Consider the following 22,565-nt stretch of genomic DNA (forward strand, 5'->3'; position numbering starts at 1 on the left):
GGCACACGGGAGGTATCTGAACGTGCTCTGCTCTTCCTTTTCCCCCCCCCAGAGAGGGGGCTAACAAGGCCGTCAATGTACAGCTTGCCTTATTGATCTGAGCCATGGTACCTCCGCTGGTACTGTGTCATCAAACAACTCCAGCAGACAGCCTGTCAGACTACCATATTGATTGTTACTGCGATGTTTTGTATGAAATAAATGTATTGCTTTTCCCTGAAGTTGTATTTTGTCACCCTCTGATATTTCAGCAGGAAACCCTCCATTGGCGAGAGGTCAGTCCTCAATCTAAAGGTATAGGCAGCAACCAGTAGTCTTCTATATAACAGAAAATGGTGGGTGTCAGTAACAAGCATTCATTTTTTATTAATCTATCCTGGGGCGGCAGGGTAGCCTAGTGGTTAGAGCATTGGACTAGTAACCGGAAGGTTGCCAGTTCAAACCCGCGAGCTGACAAGGTACAATTCTGTCGTTCTGCCCCTGTTCCTAGGCCGTCATTGAAAATAAGAATTTGTTCTTAACTGACTTGCCTAGTAAAATAAGAATAAAAATAAAATCCTATAGGGAACCACAGCTAAACTGACTCAAGACCAGCACTTCTGTTGTTCCTTATTGAATAAATGCATTGTTATGAAATATCAGCATAGGGTCTTGGCAGGTGTCGTTGAGATGTTCAATAGACAGCCTGGTTCTAAAAAAAATAGGCGTATGAAACGTCTACCTCACCATGTGCTTATTGCATTGCGTCATGGTTCTACACCTGTGCCCCATGTTGTAATGGTGAAATCATACACACTTAGTCCAGCAATCATCTGAGAGGTCCTGGTTAAAAGGTCCCTGAAAACAAAGGGCTCAACTCAACTGAACTCGTATTGAGGTATTTACACAGTAGCTCTATTTCCCATGGTCAAATAAATCCCAGCATGGTTTGAGGCACTGTATAAACCTCAATACTTTACCATATGGTATCTTGTGGGAAAGAGTGACTATGACAGCATGGGCTTGTCTTTAGTTTGATTAATAAAATCTGGGCCTATAATTCTTCCCGGACTTTAATAATTGAAGAGCCTATTATGAGCTTGCTTCATATTGTTCTCCTGTGTTGCAAGAGCTCATTAATTATTCACAATTCCTGTGTTAGTATCTTGTTCAGACAATGGGGTTCTAAACGTTGATTATTTTGCCTTTGTTTTAAAAGTCTCTCCAGGGTGGCATTTTGGCACATTAAAATAATGCTTGGTGTCACTGCAGTACATGCAGAGACTGATAAACATAAGAAGTTCTGGGATATCCAAAGGCAAGTAGAGGAAAGCTGCTGTGCAAAGAGTAATGCCCTGATGACTAACACTGTCAACAGTATCAACAGTCACTCATCCTCCATAGCTGGCATTGAGCTAATCCCCACTGGTAGTGTAACTCTCAACTCCCTGGGACCCAAGATGTTGCCCGCTCAGCTTTGCATTGTCCAAGTAGTGGTAGCTGTGCTTGAGCTTCAAATACTGTAACATAATCCAGCTGGTGCTGTGAGATTGAGCAAACTGTTGTTTTTTTAAACGGATGCCTTAGAAAAGAGGATAACAGGACATCTTTCATCTTTGCTAGAATCTATGATTCAGGTGTGATATTTTGAGAGTAGTGGGGATGACTTGGGCCAGGCCAGATGGTCAGGAACAACTCCTGGCCCCAGTGATGACAGAGCAGCAACCCCCATCTCCTACAGAGTACTCCATCATGTAAACATTCTCTGGGGCGACTGGGTTTAGAGGTCAAAAGGTCACTAGCCCCTCCCACTCTTCATGGGCAGATATAGAAGAATAAGAACATCAGATGAGACCATCAGATCCACTCCTTCATCAATATCCTGCTCCATTATTATTTTCATCCACAAGCATAGGGTCTTGTAAGCATTTCACGGTAAGGTCTATTCGGCACATTCATTTTTTGTTGTTGATTTGATTTTACCAACTGAAATATTCAAAACATGTCACTGTCGTGTTGTAGCGCCTATGGGGAAACAACTGTAGCGATATCCACTGTGTGCTGTGCACAAATCTGTTCAAAGTATCCTGCTACTTGTGCCTGCTGTTTTACAATAGTCCCAAGTGTTTACATTATGTTTGTTTACGTCTCAGTGTAACAGATACCCACCATGACAGGTTTTCAGTGCAGCACTACTCAACTGAGGCTTACATTTCACTGTGATACAGTGTGATGGTCCAACCAGCAACAGAACCCCCCCACCACTCAGTGAAAAATAAGCCTTTCAAAGAATGTTTGCTGGAAATAGTACCGACCCAGTATTATGTAATGCGTTCCTCTTTCCTTTGTGGACTGTAACTACAGAGCGTTCAATCAATACACCTCCCTCACATGCCGTTCAGTTCAAGTAGAAAGCATACATACATACAGGCTTGTTTTTCCCCTCTCCAGAGTTCACCAGAAGTGAGTCAGAAGCAGGAATATGAAAGAAAGAGAGAGAACGAGATATATCTGACTATGTGCTGTGGCAGACTGATAAACAATGGGCCTTGCCTCTGTTGAACACATCTTAGCCTGTTCATACTGTAAAAGTCATAGATTTTAGGCTCACATGAAGACATCGACAGTAAACTGACTGTCCTTTGAGCTGTAGGACAAAACATTGGACGGATTATCACTGGTTCTTAATTCAACTTGGTAGCTGGTTAAGAGTTGACTATGTCTACAACAAGCCCTTTGACTGGAAAGTGATATAACATTGCTTATCTAATATATCTAACATATCACAACACATGATTTGAAAACAGCTTCTATCAAATTTGATCATAGACCTGTATCAAAACTCCAAAACACCAACACAATTTCTTTACATAGTTTTTCAAAAACGATTTCAGATCTCTCAAAAATAAAATGTTTAATATGAAAGGTGTTATTATTAAGTTGCTTTGTGTGAACCTTTTTTAAACAAAATCTAAATGATGAAGCATTTTTACAAGGAAGTTTATTTGCCTCGTAATAGATGCCTAGACCTAACATAGTCTTAATAAAAAATGTTGAATTAGACTAAAAGTTCGATCAAGGCCAAAGGATGTTCAATATCTCAATATACATGACCAAATACTCAATACATTTCCATGGTTATATGCACATACCTGAGCTTAACTCAATAATACAGGTTCCTCTATACCAGCAATCCAGATGTATCTATAGAGGACGAAATGCTATATAAATGCTTCCTGTTATTCAACAGCTCGGCCCATCAAAGGCAGTGATAAATGGTTGTGTTATAGAATAACATTGGAGGCCTATAAGTAATGCGTAGTTTACATATCCTGCAAAGGCATATATCCTACCAGTTAAATACAGGTGTGTCATGTCCTTGTCCATAATATGGTTATAAATAAATTACTTGGTGGAGCTGTCCAAAGGAAAGATGACTTACATCAATTAAGGCATACAGTAACAGAAAACGCATAGTATTTTAGGGGAAACAATATTTCTTTTAAGCAGTTTAAGTCTATAATTGTCCGTCATACACATTCAGATTATTGGTATATAAGATATCAATAAAATACGTGCATGTGCAATTCTCGCAGCATCATCCGTTCTTTGATATATCTTCCACGAAGACCACTATCTAGGCTATCCGACCCCCTGCATACGTCTGTCAAACACTCCTGGTTCGATTCCTGTTTAATGGCCTGGTTACTCTCCTTTACGCAAACCTTGTTGTCTCGTAGCGGAGGTGCGCTGCGGAACCTTTGTGGATGAAGGAGCAGCATCCGCCGCTGCTTGATCCGCATTGCCAGTAGTTGGTCGGTCCGCATCCTTCTCCCCTTTTTCATTATGCATGGTGTTGTGGGCTCCAGTGCGCAACGGGCTCCGATTGTCCTCAGCAGGCTGAGACGCCTGGTTATCTCTCCCCGCAGTGTTTGGTCTCTCCGCAGTTTGTGCGGCTATGTGGCTTTGGGCAGACGTGTAGAGTCCTTTCGGTTGCGAATGCGCACTTTCTGATAAAACGCCGTCGGAGATGACGGCGGCGCTTTTGCTTCTGCCCTCCCAGTGAAATGCCTTGGTCTGAGACTTTACACCAAACCTGGTTTCATTGACAGATAAAATGTCTGTCTGTGTAGAGTTAGTGTCTGAGACGTTAGTGCTTGTGGATATGTTTGTTGAGATGTTAGCAGAGGCTGTGACCCCTTCGGGCATCCCTAGCTTCCCGGCTGGAGAGGATGCGCTCGTTGGCTTCCATATCAAGCTGTAGTAAATGGCTAGAATGATGGCTGCTAAGGACACAGACAATACATATGCGAAGACAGTGGCTAGTCTCACCCACTTTTTGTTCGTCTTCGCAGCCATTTTAGCCTTTTTGTCCCCTGTATAAGTGGCAGGTTTGCCCCTCTCCGTGTTGGGCATAAAGTCCCGCTCTCTCATATTGCCCCGATGTTTCCCTCGATGCTCCACTACCCCGTCCGTCTTGAAGATTTCTTGTTATCCACAATCCAAGAGAACACGGGAACCTATCCGGTCGAGAGAAGACGTCAGGCTTACTGTGGACCATATGCGGTCTTGAACAGTTTACTGCTAAATATATTTTTGGTTAATTCATTTCATCTTAGAAGGCACTGCGGTTTGTCTCAGAAACCAAGTTTAACATTGTGTTTCATAATGTACACCATGGATGAGGCAGGCAGCTCAGGGTCTCTTGAGAATTTCAGCATCCACCAGCAGAATCCCGGTCCCGTACGACCAATGTTTATTCCGACGGCATTTCCCAAGGAATCATCTATACAGCGAATCCGCAGTAAAGGATTCGATGTCATTAAAAAATCGATTAAGTGAAATCATACGGTACACAGCTGTCTTTACCGTAGCCTACAACAAATGAAGTGGTTGTCTCAGCTAAAAATATAGGAGAGGGGGCGTGTGACGGTTCTTAAAGAGCCAGCAGCTATATGCAGATGGCTGCATTAACTAATGATACCGCACCAAACGCACCCCAACACTAGAGTTAAAAAAATAAATGCATGTATGCGGATGGTGTAAATTGTCCAGACCAAGTAGCCCATGATTGCGTCATGACATAAACGTGGAACTGGTACTAGGAAGGAAGCAGTGTGTGTTGCGGTGTAGAGTCTAGACTGTATTTATGAGAATGAGGGATGGAAAGCTTGAAGGGCAGGTACTGAAGGCTCAAATTAAACGTCACCAATGGCAGTGCCAACGCTTGGTGCTGTGGCGCGCATATGATTTCAGCCCCTTGTGATTTCAGCACCTTGGACAGTGGCAGATAACCTATATTTTCGCGATAGGCTTACTGGTGCACATGGCAACAACTGATCCTAAATTGGCAGAGCAGAGGACATTGGGTGCAAATGAAAAACATGTAATATAGTATATGTGGGTCATATACAAACCTTTTAATAAAACACAATTGGTTTTACGGATGGATTCAACAGCTTGAAAGGTCAGACGTTTAAACAAAGCGTGGCAGCTCAGCAGGATGGCAGCTCAGCAGGATCATTTGGGGGTATTTGTCTCATATGTGTTTGTTTTCGTGCGTGTGTTCGTGTGGGATGGAATCTATATAGATGACGCAGCCAGGGGGGGGGGGGCTTGACTGACTTATTTGCCTGCTATATGGTGCCTGCTATATGGTGACGGGGAGTGAGGGGTATGAGTGAAACCCCGTTTTTCTTTTGATCCTGGCCCATCTATTCATTATATGAATCACATACTTTTGACTGAGGATCTCTACAGTGTAAATGCTTGATATTGTATGTTGTAGTTCTACCATACTGTCTGCTTTTATTGCTGCATTGGAAATCATTTCCACTGGCCTATCAAGTTTCCCTTGAAAAGTGTGAATCATGTTCTTTTTGATATAATTGGTAGATGGGCAACTTTGATGGGGTGGGGGGCTGGGGGCCACAAACACATCTGAATTCATCAGGGGCCACAGTAAAACATTTTAGTGACTCCCCCTCTTGAATGCAGATACGTATATATATATTTGCCATGGGCTTGGAGAAGATTTAGCAATTTTATAACAAATGTAATGTAATTCTACGTGACATTTGCCCATCCCTGATCTAATCTAATGGAAGTAAGATACATTATTATTACCCCAAACACTTTTATCCTTATGTAACTTGGGTCCTCCGATCCCTATACAATTTGCCTAAGGTATTACTTGCTGTTAAAATGGATTTTACCCAAATGACAGGGAGGGAGGAGTCAGGAGCAGAGGCCATGAATCAACATTAATCAGTGCCCTCCCTGCCACATCTGGACATCTAACATGATGCAGTACATTTCATTTCTCATCTCCACAACACTGAATGCAAATTAATATCAATATACCGGTAGATCAGCAATCACAGATTGAACAAGCATCCTGGCTATTGTCTCTCAATATTGTACAGTATGGCAGTCTATATTTGGGTACTGATTGTTATGTGAGGTATGCAGTGACATTTGCTTAAATCTTGTAAAGCATGTGTCTGAGAAGAGGAAAAACGTCAACAGACTTAAGTATTGCTAAGGTCCATAAGGTCAGTCATTTATTTGCTAGTGGCCAGGAGTGATCAAAATAAAATCTAATTGAAAATGGAAGGGGGGTCACCTCCACCAGTCACACAACAGGAGAGGAACAACAGGAACCAACACAATGGACAAGAGACGTATACCCTGGAGCCACCAGAGGTCAAACGCTACTTGGTCAAAGGAGGTGGGTTTACCAAATGGTCAGAGGTGAGTCGGCTATTCTTATAAGTGCAGCAAATTCCTGGAGGAAATCTGCAGTTGAAAACAAGTTAATTAGTTCACTTTGAATGAGAATCAGAGAAAGCCCTTTCTGAAAAACATAATATGACATTTACAAGACTCCATTAATGTAAAACATCCATTGCAATTTACAAAATGTTGCCTCTATAAATAATACAACTTGTCTGTCTTCAATAACAATAGCCATAGTTCTGTGGCAAAGTCATTTGTGTAGAAGTTTGCAATATCTCAAAATGTAATTCTCTAATATCAGGAGTCAACCAAGACTGTGCCTGTTGTAAGGGGTGTGTAACAGGTGGCATTGAAGTCAGATGCAGGAGAGCAGAACGAGGTAATAGCCGGAGCAGTTTAATTCAAAACCAACAGCATACAGAAAATAACCATCATGGGTACAAAACCCGACACGCACCAGTAACCAATGTGCACAAGCACTTACAAACAAACAATTCCACAAAAAGACATGGAGGGTGACAGAGGGTTAAATACACAACACAAAATGAGGGAAATGAGAACCAGGTGTGGAGAAAAACAAGACAAAACAAATGGAAAATGAAAAGTGGATCGACAATGGCTAGAAGACCGGTGACGCCGAGCGCCGAGCGCCGCCCGAACAAGGAGAGGAACCGACTTTGGTGGAATTCGTGACACCTGTCACCATGAAGATGGACCCTAACGGCTAGTACAACCAGAAATTACTTGGAAGTAATTGATTTACAGTGAGTAAATATTGTCACATTATATTATCTGCCTGGTTGTTTAGTTGAACAGTTTAGATCCTGAATCCAGACCAACAGAAACGTGTCCTGGCAGCTGTGCTGGCTGCTTCAGACTCCACAACTCTGAAATGGGGTCCGTCAGGATTTGGGATGACTCAGCGCCGCAACCACTGTTACCACAATATATGTTAACAGAGTTGTGAGATGGTTCAAAACTCTGCATTACGCGTTACAGTCCCAGCAGCCTCGTGAATTGTATTGATCACAGCTGATGTGGGTTTTACCAGCCTGTTACCAGCCTGTTGCACCGCACAACGTTCACTGGGCTGACAGCTGCTTCCTTCTCTCTCTCTCTCTCTCTCTCTCTCTCTCTCTCTCTCTCTCTCTCTCTCTCTCTCTCTCTCTCTCTCTCTCTCTCTCTCTCTCTACTGTAGTGCTCTCTCTTTTGCTCTTTTGCTTTCTACCTCTCTCCGTCTCGCTCCTCTCACAACACCTTCTGTTCTGCAGTACATCAGTCTGTTAACCACTTGTTCCGTACAGAGGATTCAGGCAAGTAGTAAAACGCATAATTCAATTAACTATGGGTGCTGCAGATGCCTATCTGTTCATGCAATCATAAAATAATAATTGTTCTATCATAGTCATTGGCTTGTGGATTTATAATTCCCCATTTCTAGTAGACAGAGCTCCTGGATGTTGAGAACATATCAGGAAAATATGCAAAACTTTCTAAAGTGAGTACCATTGTCTAAGATGTGCACAGCTTCCACTGCTGTGTGATCCACTCAATAAAGCCAGTCTTTATCTGCTTTCCTGTCAAAGCCTCTAAAGTGTGTGTTGTGTAACTGAGAGGGAATTTGTCTTGCAAAAGCAGCAATAAACACAATGCAAATGCACACATACTGGCCACACACAGTGTTGGTGATGTGATTGCAGCTAAAGCGAGAGAGCCCAGATTTGTGATTTCTGTTTAGCAGATCAAGCTGTAGAGAGATGATTGAGTTTGACAGTTTGAACCTCTCCCACTGCTTGCACCCACCCTGAGCTGTCTCCATAGAGAGTTTCAGTGTTCAGCCATTTACTCCCTACTACTGAGGGAGGTCACAGCTATTCCTTGGGGAATAAACAACATCATCCCTATAACTGGTGTGCCATCGGATGACACTCTATCCTCTGTTCTGCTTTCAAGGGGATCAGTTGCTCCTCCGCAAGCCACGGATACTGTATCAAAACAAACACTTGATCTGTTGAAGATATAGTAGATCCCCAGTTCCTCTGCTGAGCTGCTGCTCTCATCTTTCTCTGCTCTTGTCTGGAGTTTTCTTGCAGTGATTTGCCTGTCTGGTCAGGCTTGAGCTCCCAGGCGTCCTGTGTATGGAAGACAGACACCAGGATGTAGCAGGCTTCATTTCCCCCTTTCCAAATATACATGGAGACCTAGAGGATAGTAGAGGATGATGGGGAATACAAGAGAAAGTGTCAAATAATGTACTTTTTTTACTGTGTGAAAGAAAGAGATCATAAAAACACAAAACGAAATACTTTGCCTACACAATAATCATCATTGTGATAACGTAGGAACATAGGAATGACTTTTGGTCCCTCATCTTTGTTTTATTCACGTCTGTCCGTCCTCATCAACGGCACCCTAAAGTCAGGAATGTGTTCAACCTGCATTTTCCAAACAGTGACTTACCACAGCTTCTTTGCTTACAAGGAGAATGTGATTACAGGTAATACACATCACAATCCTTACATCATGACATCTTTCCCCACAGCAACATGAAATAACCAGAGCTCATTCTACACATACTGTATGTAGCATATCTTAAAATCATTAAGTGTCATAAACATGCATCAATAGGTATGTAAAATGTCTAGAGTACATTTGCTTATCAGCATCACCTAACCGCCAACATTGGTTTATATTAGTTGCCAGATTCCAAACTGGCTCTGCAGCACTAACCTTGCCTCAGGTCAACCACTAATATGAGCCTTCATTTCCTCCACAAAGCATCCTCTGTCCTTGCACTCTTTATGAGTTTACGACTACAATATCCAGTTTTAATGAACTCTAATGAAAATAACAATTGGTTCTCTTCCTGAGGCACTGTGACTGATCATTTCTATGCCCTCTAGTGGTCAAAAACGAAACAGTTATTATCATGACAAGTAGTAAATCCAGACAGCAATTTCATGCGGTTGTGGTCTGATGTTATAGAACTGGGCTGCTGATATCCTGTCCATTGCTTACAACCCATCGAGGACCAACGCATGCAGACATGTCTTCATGGAGAAAATGTGAGTGGAAAAGGACCGGTCTCTCTTTATGTTGAATGTAAAAAATAAATGTAAAAAAATGATGAAACTCTCCATCCTAGGTATGTCCGTATCTCCCTTCAGACCAATAAAGATGTTAAGATCCCTGTCAAAAAGTGAGCCACAGACAATTTTGTTGAATTTGTTGAACAGCTCCCACAACAGTTCAACATATTCAATCAATTTAAACTAGATTCATGTGTTGTCTTTATTTTCATCTTCAGTGTTTACAAGATGTTTCTAGCCGATAAGAAGAGGGTGGAGAGTGCCCTGGCTTCAGCACACCTCCCCACAATTCTGAGTTTTGCATCTGTATAGGGCGGCAGCTAGCCTTGTGGTTAAGAGCATTGGGCTGTAACAGAAATAATATGTTGTTGGTTTGAATCCCAAAGCAGACTAGGTGAAAAATATGTGCTCTGAACAAAGCACTTAAACCTAGTCGCTCTGGAGAAGAGTGTCTACTAAATGACAAACAAATATAGTTCAAGTACTTATAGTCCTTTCTGAATGTGTGTCATGAATGATTTCCAGTGGAATGTAATAATGTGAGAGGTAAATTGTGTTTTCTCAGGGTGACACTATGAACTGGACATCTTCCATGAAGCTGCTTTCAAGCTCTTCCTGATGAGTCTTTGTCCCTGGCCTGAGATATATGAGATATTCACATCCTAGTAAGTGAAAAATCGAAATTGACCGAGCAGTGTGATTCTTACTAATTGGAGAATACAGGCATGAGGCGATGCCAGGTGTGATTGTCATTATGTTCCCCTCAACAGTTGCTCGGTTGGAGGGTCCAGCTCATGCAGTGGTTCCCTGGCTTAGGGTTTGGCGTGGTCAACAAGAAGCAGCGTTACCCCCGCCTCACTGAAGAGCTCTTCTCCCGTATCGGACCTGACCAGATGAAGGACCTCATCGAAAAGTATGAGCCCTGCTCCTCCAACGCCAACAGAGGAGAGATACACATAGATGCTGTCTGATTACTACAGACAGGACAGGAGAACTAACCGATCATCATTGACTGCACTTTATTCCCAATCATTACTGTATTTTCAATCCAGTGTTTTATAGAAGAGAGATGTGTAACACTGCTATGATGTGCATGTGTCTTATTCTACAGGTCCGCTGTTCTATCTGACATCTGTGGTAATACTGGACAAACTGGCCAAGTGTCAGGAGATGAGCCAACCGCTGCCACATTGCCTAATCAAGTCCAACACATACCAGACAGGTCAGGCGAGAACTGCCTTTAGACCTGATATCACACATTTAACACGGCTATGGTAAACAAGGTTTATGAAAGTCTACCCAGAGCTATAAAAATGGAAAGGCATTTTCTTGTCTGTAAATGTGAGCACAGAGCCAGTAATAGAAGCAATAGAAAGTCTATGGATTAATGATAATTTATACAATCCTTTTTGGTTTATTTCATTAATTAAAATCGTACAGACTGTTGCTTATGCCTTTGAGTGTCTCTAGAGTGTAATGGAACATATTTCCCTGTGATCCCTCCACAGTGGGTCAGTTTTCCGGCGTGACGGCGCCGCCAGTGTCTGCTGGCCGGCTGCCGTTGCCTGGAGCTGGACTGCTGGAAGGGAAAACCACTGGATGAAGAACCCATCATCATCCACTGATTCACCATGACAACCGAGATCCTGTTCAAAGTCGGGTGTCAGTCAGTCCTCATCTCTCAGTGCCAGGCAGTGCAATAGTGCTGTAGTAAACAAATTATTCACCCATTTTCAATGGAATATGCCACCTATGTTGGGGGATTCTAGCCCCAGTCCTAACACTTACCCTAATGCTATTTTGGACCTTAATGCTAGAGAATAGCCCTATTGATCCGGTATGGTGTGTGCCAACAAAAACAAAGCATCTAACTAATGTAGACCATTGACCAATTGTCGACCCCTCTTGTAGTCCCCATAAACACATACCTCATTCATTAAGACTCAGACAGACAACAGAGATAGAGTGTTACTAATGATAGAGAGTGTTACAACCGTAGTCCAGACCCCAGTGCCTACAGAAACAGTGTACCAGGAAGTGGCCCCTGCTTTACATCTCACAGTGACAGCTTTTTTTGGGGCTCTGCCAGCAGGTGTCCATTGAGACACAATACAGAGTGTCATATTGGGCCTGGGCACTGAAGCATGTGTGCAGCACAGCAGCCTCTCCACTCCACTCCACACCACACCACACATCTCATGGCCCCTTTACTCAACACTGCCATTTAAGGGCACCCAACTGGTACACAGACCAAACCAAACGCCTCAGCATAGTTTACTGTCACACACTGATTTCCTCCAGGCTTGATGATGTTTGGCCTGCCTCCAGCTCATTCAGGGAGTGAACATTATTTATAATAAGGATTACATGGATAAAATCGGACCTCTTTGAATTGAAAATGGATGGCCCTCTCTTCAGCAAAATATATTTGTAAAAAACAGGTGATCCTCCCTTATACCCAAAATAATAATTAAAAGATAAAGTGGATACAGAGAACATGTCTACCGTTTACCTTCACTTCGTGGACAGACCAGAGCCTGGATATGCAGTACTAAAAACTTTTCTTCATTCTGTAATCATTACATGGCAACGCAGGAATTTTGATAGCGGGCCATAAACATATTATGCAAATCCACGTTATTTGACACATGTTAGCAGAATATTTTTTAATACCACACAAATCACTGAAATGTCAGGCTAAGAATGAACAGAGAGATTGGCCTATGTGTTCATCTTATCATATTTCTCCAGTGCCACTGTGTCTTGTTTGCATTGAATCTGTCACGCCTGCTCCCGCTCTTCCCCCCTGGCGCCCGAAGGGATTTGCTGATGTTAAGTTGGGGCAGGAGTTAGATGAGGGTAACTTTTGCCTCTACAGAAATAGGAATGAGAGATGCAGTTTTTGTTAAAATAATAACCTCATATGATTAAAAACAAACTTTACACAAAGTACATGTTATATATAGAACCTGTTAATATAGTTGTTGTTGCTGATGGAAAATAATATTCTGCATGATCCCTCTGTCACGACTTCCGCCGAAGTCGGTCCCTCTCCTTGTTTGGGCGGCATTCGGCGGTCGACGTCACCGACCTTCTAGCCATCGCCGATCCACTTTTCATTTTCCATTAGTTTTGTCTTTGTCTTACACACCTGGTTTAAATCCCCCAATTATTTGTTCATTATTTAACCCTCTGTTCCCCCATGTCTGTTTGTAATGGTTTTATGTAGTATGGTCCATTAATGTGGGCTCTCTTTTTTGTATTCCATTTGTATATGTTGAATAAAGTACATTTATTGACTCATATCTGCTGTTCTGCGCCTGACTCCTCTACACCAGCTACACACAGACCTCATTACACCCTCTCATTATCCTGTGGACAGAGAAAAACAAGAGCTACCTCATCTCATCTTTTGTGGAGACCAAAGGGGACCAAAGGGGAGAATATTCCACCACCATTCCAGGTGGTGAGGGTAGGTAACAACATCTCCACCCCGCTGATCCTCAACACTGGGGCCCCACAAGGGTGCGTTCTAAGCCCTCTCCTGTACTCCCTGTTCACCCACGACTGCGTGGCCACGCACGCCTACAACTCAATCAACAAGTTTGTGGACGACACAACAGTGGTAGGCTTGATTACCAAAAACGACGAGACGGCCTACAGGGAGGAGGTGAGGGCCCTCGGAGTGTGATGTCAGGAAAATAACCTCACACTCAACGTCAACAAAACTAAGGAGATGATTGTGGACTTCAGGAAACAGCAGAGGGAAAACCCCCCTATCCACATCGATGGAACAGTAGTGGAGAGGGTAGTAAGTTTTAAGTTCCTCGGCGTACACATCACAGACAAACTGAATTGGTCCACCCACACAGACAGCATCGTGAAGAAGGTGCAGCAGCGCCTCTTCAACCTCAGGAGGCTGAAGAAATTTGGCTTGTCACCAAAAGCACTCACAAACTTCTACAGATGCACAATCGAGAGCATCCTGTCGGGCTGTATCACTGCCTGGTACGGCAACTGCTCCGCCCACAACCGTAAGGCTCTCCAGAGGGTAGTGAGGTATGCACAACGCATCACCGGGGGCAAACTACCTGCCCTCCAGGATACCTACACCACCCGATGTCACAGGAAGGCCATAAAGAATCATGAAGGACAACAACCACCCGAGCCACTGACTGTTCAACCCGCTATCGTCCAGAAGGCAAGGTCAGTACACGTGCATCAAAGCTGGGACCGAGAGACTGAAAAACAGCTTCTATCTCAAGGCCATCAGACTGTTAAACAGCCACCACTAACATTGAGTGGCTGCTGCCAACACACTGACTCAACTCCAGCCACTTTAATAATGGGAATTGATGGGAATTGATGTAAAATATATCACTAGCCACTTTAAACAATGCTACTTAATGTAATGTTTACATACCCTACATTATTTATCTCATATGTATACATCTATACTGTACTCTATATCATCTACTGCATCTTTATGTAATACATGTATCACTAGCCACTTTAAACTATGCCACTTTGTTTACATACTCATCTCATATGTATATACTGTACTCAATACCATCTACTGTATCTTGCCTATGCCGCTCTGTACCATCACTCATTCATATATCTTTATGTACATGTTCTTTATCCCTTTACACTTATATGTATAAGGTAGTAGTTTTGGAATTGTTAGCTAGATTACTCGTTGGTTATTACTGCATTGTCGGAACTGGAAGCACAAGCATTTCGCTACACTCGCATTAACATCTGCTAACCATGTGTATGTGACAAATAACATTTGATTTGATTTGATTTGATATCCAAGACTGCAGTGGAGTTTATGGGGTATCCTTTTCTCAACTGCTACTTTAGCCCTGATTGAATTACCCTCAAATACTAAGAAATCACAATTATTTTCTGCCACACATTGTGAATACAAACTCCCTTAACATGTCAATCCGGGTATAACAGGCAGATGAGAATAATCTACCCTAAAGGAACCAGACTAGTCCAACTACAGCCCACAGCCCTTCTGGAATGCTGGCTGCCCGATGGTGGCGCTCAACTTTCAAACTATGGGTAAAGCTACTGTATAACATCTATCTGGGATTAGGATTGTTTTATGGCTGATAAACTGGTGTAATAACTTATGATTGTTCCCATTATTATTATTAGTCATTATAAGGCACATTTGTAGAGTTTCTTTATTGATGATAAGTGTTTCTTATATTCACCACTGCAGGTCAGTGTTGACCTGTTTTGACTTGCACACTGCTCTACTGCACATGCCACAACACTGCAGATCCATCTCACATGAAAATGTTGTGCTGTATGCGTTAGTGAAGAAACATGAATGTGATTTTGAAATGTTCTGAAAATATGTTGTTTTTTCTCCAGATTTCCTAATGCAGCACAACGTCTTTATTTGAATTCAACAGAAGGACAGACTACCTCCTCAATCATGACCTCTTCTGCAGTAGTAACAAGACGTTTGACCCCTACTGTGACAGGATCGACACCATCATTGACAACACACTGACCATCAAGGCATGTAATTATTATTATTATGTTAACTCCAATCTCAGAGAGAGCAGCAGACATCGGCACTATTCAGTATTCTTGCTTCAGGCTTTTGTGCCAGGCATTGAAAATATCTCATAAAAAAATCTAATGTAGTTATTGGACTGTTTAGTCATTATCAAACCACTCTGGATTATTATCCACGGTTCCACTTTGGAAGAGCTGATGCAGCTGGCTGTTTGTAACTAGGGGCTATTTTCCTCCCACTTGTTTTTCAGAGTAGCATAACCTCAGGCTTTCTCTCGCTCCCATCTCTCTCTTTCTGTGTGTGTGTTCATCTTGGTTGAATATGTCTGTCTGTTTTGTGATAGTCTACTGTAAGTGGACAGTCAATATGTATACAGGTCTGCTGTGTCTGCAGCTCTATTTCTTCTTGGGTCTTTCTATAAATAATGGGGAAATGTGTGACATTGGGATCAAATTTCTAAATGGTTTGAAACGAGAGCAAAAATATTTTTATGCAGTTCCACATGTGTACTTAGAGGAATAAAAGTGAATATTTTAAAATTGGCCCATAACTCTACCTATACAACATCATAGGCCTAGGACTATAAATCCTTTAAGAAGGCTTTATACAGACATTTGGCAAGTCAATTCAAGGTTTTTTCAGGACCTCAATGTTATACACTTGTATTATTTATATAATTGTACATATAGGGCCTAAAATAGAACCCTCCCCCCAAAAAAGCAAGCAAAAAGTGTCAAAAAAGTAAGCCATTACCAGTTTAAGAATAAATATTTATTTTTGGTCTTGCCAATGCATTGATATTCAAATTATTATTACATTCTAAAATATGTGAGAATAATGTGGACATTGCCTGACTAAATAGATTGGATGCATGCTGATTGTTTTGTAGCCTATGTGGCCGACACAGAGACACATAATAAAGCCATAAATAGCGATGAAATTCATCTCACCATTTGAATCTCACCATCGCAGTTTTTATGATGAGAAAGTGACCAAAAACAAGGTTCTTTTTTTTGGAGGAATGATTTTTATGGAAAGCCAAGTTGAAGCCAACATTAGATGTTGTCGTCCTCATAATAACCGAATGTGGTTTTACCGCAACAGAGTAGCAGAATACCCTTCAATTGAAGCGGTGCGAAACAAACGTAAATTGCCACATCTCTCACAAAAATGGATCAAAATGAAATCACAGATCATTATATGGGAGCATGAGAACTTATAAATTGAGTACAATGATTACAAGAACATTTCAAGCACCAAATTGAGGAAATGTTCATATTTTCAAGGTAGGCCTATTCCAGTAGGCTGCTTACATTTTTGAGCTCCAAGTTCAAGTAGTCTATAAAGGTTTCAAGTATCAAGGTCTAGATCCAGGATTCTTACAGGGTTCAAGTTCAATGACAAATTTAACTGATTCATACTTAACAACTTGCACTGTCATAAATGCAAGCATAGAAAAAAAATGTTTTATGCCACACGGTTGTGGACAAATCAATCAATACAGCAACCATGATAAAGGGTTAAACATAGGTTGCAAATCAACTTGTACATTTGATTGAATCGAGCTATGATCCTCCCTTATATATTAAGGTAATGACATGAAAAAAATGGGGAGATTATTATCAATTATCAGTTGTAACTAGATGTCCAGGGTAGGAAATCCTCAATGTTAACATAGTTAATAGAAAGACCCTTACCATAGGCCTACATGTGTTTCTAAAGGCATTACAGTCATTTAACTGACTGAGTTAAATAAAGGTTAAAAAAATAAATTAAATTAAAATCCTCAGTGGAGGCTGCTGAGAGGAGTACGGCTCATAATAATGGCTGGAATGGAGCAAATGGAATGGCATACAACAAAAATGCTAACCATGTGTTTTATTCCGCTCCAGGCATTACCACAAGCCCGTCTTCCCCAATTAAGGCACCACCAACCTCATGTGTATCATATATATCCGTTATCATAACTCCATCGTAATTCCTTACAGATCTATTCAGGCCCGTTTCTGTCAGACAAGAGTGTGAAGACAGGCGTGTAAGAAGTACCAGACCAAGTTGTATCCCATACCGAACACCATTAACCCAGTGTGGAACGAGGAACCATTTGTTTTTGAGAAGGCATTCGTTTAACTATCATTTCTCAAAGCTAACCATTTTGCCTTGTTGAATGCATGTCAGAAGGGTCAAGCTTGTTGTGTGGACAGATCCTGCTGCCTGACATGGCCTCCCTCAGGATCGTGGTTCACGAGGAGGGCGGGAAGTTTCTGGGCCACAGGATCATTCCCACTGAGGCCTTTCAGTCAGGTCTGTATGATAACATGTTGCATTACCTTTCTCTTATACCTGTGAAGTAACACTGCTATTAATCTAGTAAAACCGCAGTATTAACATGGTGTTGTTAGTGTTGAGTGATTACAGCTTTACTACACAGATATAAGAGCAACTTCATGTAGCTTACCTACAGTATTTCTACATGGGTTTAAACTGCACTTCTGCCCAGTCTTCCCGACAATGAGGCTGATTGAAGTAGACCTTGAGTCAGAAGGCTTCTGACTGTGTCTGATTGATTCATGGGGGTTTGAGCCCTGCAGGCTTCCAGCACATCTGTCTGCGCAGCGAGAGCAACATGCCGCTCACTCTGACAGCTCTCTTTGTGTACATCGAGGTCAAGGACTACATCCCTGCTGCTTTTGCAGGTACAGTACACTTACTTTCAGTTTCTATTTTTAGAAAAGGTACACAATAATTTTCACATTGGATGATTGTGTAGGTAGGATAGGTAGAACACCTATCGATGGTGTTTTAAGAGTCATTGATTTGAAATAACATTTTCACTAGGGGACTGATTTCTTCTGTACTGTCTTGTTCTGCCTCAGATTTCAGATGCCTTATTCAACCCAACAAAGAATTATGAGAAGGCAACAAAGACAACAGAGGTAAATCAATTCCCAGACAGAGCTCACTGAAACACTGAAAATGACATGTTTCACTCCTAAGGTTCTCCTTTCACAACAAAACATTTCCATAGTAAGATGTGAACAGGGCTTGGTTGGTTTTATGGTGTCTTTGTTAGGGATTTGATGGACTTGTGCTCTGTCCCCACATTTATCAGCAGACTACGTCTCCCCCTTTGAGGCGCCCCTTGTCAACATAACACAGACTGTGGGGGAGGAGACTGCATTTGCAGAAACAGGTAAGAAGGCTGTTTCCTGTTGGATAGGGCCAAGATTTCAATTCACTATACTAAAGATACTAAAGCTTCCTCTCCAGTGAAGTAAGCTGATACTTCTACTAGTACCCAGGATACTCCACCTACTCCTGAAGAGGCCCCTTCAGAGCCTGAACCCAACATGGATTAAATGTCACCCCCAAACACTGTCAGTGTGGAGGATGAACCTGCCACAATCATTCAGCCATCTGTTGTTAACCTCCACCGGGAGTGTTAAGAAGTTTCCAAAGCCTGAGGGCCTCCCTAAGGTTGACCCAGAGGCTGAACCAGCCACAGAGTTGACTCCTGACCCCAAGGTCGTCCCTACCCCTGATCCAGATGTTGAATCCACCACAGGAGGTTGGTGGCACCTTAATTGGGGAGAACGGGCTTGTGGTAATGACTGGAGCGGAGTCAGTTGAATGGTGTTTGATGCCATTCCATTATTTCCGTTCCCGCCATTATTATGAGCCGTTCTCCCCTCAGCAGCCTCCACTGGAATCCACTCCTGTTTCTGACCCTGCTGTGGCTCCTGACCCTCCATCTGAGCCCAGCTCATCTGATCCTGCACCTGAGGACTCCACTCCTGTAGATGCCAATGAAGGTAACACCAGTGACTCTTCTGTGTTGTAAAAAGGAAACACATCAGTGGCGGTTGGTGCATTTAAGATGAGGGAGGATGTTTTTTTTTCATGAGCATTGCTGATTCAGAGGGGTTGGGTTAAATGCAGAAGGTACATTCAGTTGTACACCTGACTAGGTATCCCCCTTTCCCTTATTTATATTATAGCATATTGGATGACTGTCATTCATATTCCATTCACCCAGCTCAATGTAACATTGATAAGTTTAGACAACTACATGATACTCTAATTATCCCTATGCCCATCATGAGGTTGCTACAACCTAGCCTATAAATGAAAGTTTACAACACAGGTGTATAGGTTGATAGAAATTTGAGCAATGAAGTTGATTGACCTTGACACGTTCAATAATGCCTTGCACACTCTTGCCTGCATCTAGCTGATCTAGGGTGTAATCTGAGGGTGTAATCATTAGTCCAACAGTTGCAAACAAGAGTTCAGGTATGTTTATTCTCTTTTCATTCAGCTTGCTTCCAGTTAATAAACGTTTTTCAACAGAATCGGCAGAAGGAATACACCCCTGCTCACACACAAGCACAGTTCACTTTCATACCAACCACATACAAACAGCATAATCCCTTTGATCGTATAATTCCTCTTACCTGTTCCCTTCGCTTGTGGACTTCAGTTCACAACACATCAGCTGTCTGTGACCTAGCAAAAAAAACTTTCCAAGCCAAACCTTCAAATCCTAACCGCTACATACAGCCTATATCGTTGTCACCATGTTAGCTAACGCCATAATCAACATAGCAACTAAAACTAAAACGTTAGTAAATCCACTACAATCATGCAGTACGGAGTACAGTCAGCAAGTAGTTTAGCAGTTTCACCGGTGGGTCCCGGTGGAAATAAATTAATAAAACCTGTCACGTGTGCTCCCTCTCCAGCCTCTAGGCTGCTTGTTATGGAACACACCTGTCACCATCGTTACGCGCACCTGCACGTCATCAGACTCACCTGGACTCCATCGCTTCCCTGATTACCTTCCCTTTTTATGTCACTCCCTTTGGTTCCTTCCCCAGGCGTTATTATTTCTATGTCATGTCTGTGCGTTGTTTGTGTTTCTTATTTTGTATTATTTTGTGTTTATTTATTAAAACACTCACTCCCTCAACTTGCTTCCTGACTCTCAGCATGCATCGTTACAAAACCAAAAGCTTACCTTGACTTGGAAGAGTTCCAATGTTGAATAGCCAGCTAGCTACCTTAGCATCCCTCTCTATTTGAGCCGGGTGTTTGAGTAGGCTAAACTAGCTAGCTGCATTCACTAGCTAAGTAAGTGAAAGTAAAAAATACTATGAAATATAGCTCTCTCTCTCTGTCTCTCTTTCTTCTCCTTTAAATTATTCTGTTCAAAACTGTTAAACTATTATCTTTTTCTCTCTTTGAGTCAACTACTCACCAACGGTTTATGCACTGCAGTGCTAGCTAGCTGTAGCGTATGCTTTTAGTACTAGATTAATTATCTGATCCTTTAATTGGGTGAACAACATGTCAGTTCATACTGCAAGAGCTGATAGGCTGGAGGACGTCCTAATTTGATAGGTTGGAGGGCCTCCTAGATTTTGTATTGAAGTCAATGTACCCAGATGACACTAGCTGTCCTCCAGCTACACCATGGTGCTACCCTACACAGTGCTGTTGATGCTACTGTAGACCTTCATTGTGAAACAGTGTGTTTAATAAATTATTTGGTGATGTGAATATATTTAGTATAGTTTAATCTAAAAAGGATAACTTTTTTAATGTTTCACTATTTTTATTTTCAGGAAATTCACTAAGGAGGATGCTCTAAGGAGCCTCTGAAATTCATATATCATGTGTCCTCTTTCAGAGCTGCCCACAGTTGCCTGTGAGGACATAAAGGAACTGGGGAAGAAGTTCCAGAAGAAAGTAGAGCAGCTCATCCAGAAATACAGTGACACATTCAATGCGCTCAAGAAGAACGCCATGAAGAAAAAATATTAATGGAATACATTACATTTTTACATTTAAGTCATTTAGCAGACGCTCTTATCCAGAGCGACTTACAAATTGGTGCATTCACCTTATGACATCCAGTGGGACAGTCACTTAACAATAGTGCATCTAAAACTTAGGGGGGTGGGGTGAGAGGGATTACTTAACCTATCCTAGGTATTCCTTAAAGAGGTGGGGTTTCAGGTGTCTCCGGAAGGTGGTGATTGACTCCGCTGTCCTGGCGTCGTGAGGGAGTTTGTTCCACCATTGGGGGGCCAGGGCAGCGAACAGTTTTGACTGGGCTGAGCGGGAGCTGTACTTCCTCAGTGGTAGGGAGGCGAGCAGGCCAGAGGTGGATGAACGCAGTGCCCTTGTTTGGGTGTAGGGCCTGATCAGAGCCTGGAGGTACTGAGGTGCCGTTCCCCTCACAGCTCCGTAGGCAAGCACCATGGTCTTGTAGCGGATGCGAGCTTCAACTGGAAGCCAGTGGAGAGAACGGAGGAGCGGGGTGACGTGAGAGAACTTGGGAAGGTTGAACACCAGACGGGCTGCGGCGTTCTGGATGAGTTGAAGGGGTTTAATGGCACAGGCAGGGAGCCCAGCCAACAGCGAGTTGCAGTAATCCAGACGGGAGATGACAAGTGCCTGGATTAGGACCTGCGCCGCTTCCTGTGTGAGGCAGGGTCGTACTCTGCGGATGTTGTAGAGCATGAACCTACAGGAACGGGCCACCGCCTTGATGTTAGTTGAGAACGACAGGGTGTTGTCCAGGATCACGCCAAGGTTCTTGGCGCTCTGGGAGGAGGACACAATGGAGTTGTCAACCGTGATGGCGAGATCATGGAACGGGCAGTCCTTCCCGGGAGGAAGAGCAGCTCAGTCTTGCCGAGGTTCAGCTTGAGGTGGTGATCCGTCATCCACACTGATATGTCTGCCAGACATGCAGAGATGCGATCGCCACCTGGTCATCAGAAGGGGAAAGGAGAAGATTAATTGTGTGTCGTCTGCATAGCAATGATAAGAGAGACCATGTGAGGTTATGACAGAGCCAAGTGACTTGGTGTATAGCGAGAATAGGAGAGGGCCAAGAACAGAGCCCTGGGGACACCAGTGGTGAGAGCGCGTGGTGAGGAGACAGATTCTCGCCACGCCACCTGGTAGGAGCGACCTGTCAGGTAGGACGCAATCAAGCGTGGGCCGCGCCGGAGATGCCCAACTCGGAGAGGGTGGAGAGGAGGATCTGATGGTTCACAGTATCGAAGGCAGCCGATAGATCTAGAAGGATGAGAGCAGAGGAGAGAGAGTTAGCTTTAGCAGTGCGGAGCGCCTCCGTGATACAGAGGAGAGCAGTCTCAGTTGAATGACTAGTCTTGAAACCTGACTGATTTGGATCAAGAAGGTCA

The 22,565-nt window shown here is 42.8% G+C and overlaps 2 protein-coding genes across 2 annotated transcripts; one reads left to right on the plus strand and one right to left on the minus strand.

Annotated features, from left to right (window-relative positions):
• Positions 1-2,910: 2,910 nt before the first annotated feature.
• LOC124002076 lies at positions 2,911-5,009 on the minus strand. The gene has a single exon (XM_046309334.1). It carries the CDS (start codon positions 4,411-4,413, stop codon positions 3,685-3,687), a length of 729 nt encoding a protein of 242 aa, XP_046165290.1. The 5' UTR covers positions 4,414-5,009; the 3' UTR covers positions 2,911-3,684.
• Positions 5,010-6,588: 1,579 nt separating this feature from the next.
• Positions 6,589-21,171, plus strand: plcb2 (phospholipase C, beta 2). Its single transcript, XM_046309703.1, is given in 24 exon segments — positions 6,589-6,732; positions 9,703-9,782; positions 9,863-9,916; positions 10,025-10,101; positions 10,372-10,529; positions 10,643-10,767; positions 10,916-11,028; positions 11,315-11,342; positions 11,344-11,461; positions 12,626-12,665; positions 13,189-13,242; positions 14,615-14,650; positions 14,765-14,807; positions 14,809-14,879; positions 15,198-15,216; positions 15,218-15,347; positions 17,337-17,383; positions 17,385-17,466; positions 17,553-17,652; positions 17,940-18,049; positions 18,225-18,285; positions 18,452-18,541; positions 18,731-18,916; positions 21,038-21,171. Coding segments are annotated over 24 exon segments (2,100 nt in total).
• The last annotated feature ends 1,394 nt before the right edge of the window (positions 21,172-22,565 follow it).

Source organism: Oncorhynchus gorbuscha, linkage group LG17, assembly GCF_021184085.1.
Source record: "Oncorhynchus gorbuscha isolate QuinsamMale2020 ecotype Even-year linkage group LG17, OgorEven_v1.0, whole genome shotgun sequence".
Lineage (NCBI taxonomy): Eukaryota > Metazoa > Chordata > Actinopteri > Salmoniformes > Salmonidae > Oncorhynchus > Oncorhynchus gorbuscha.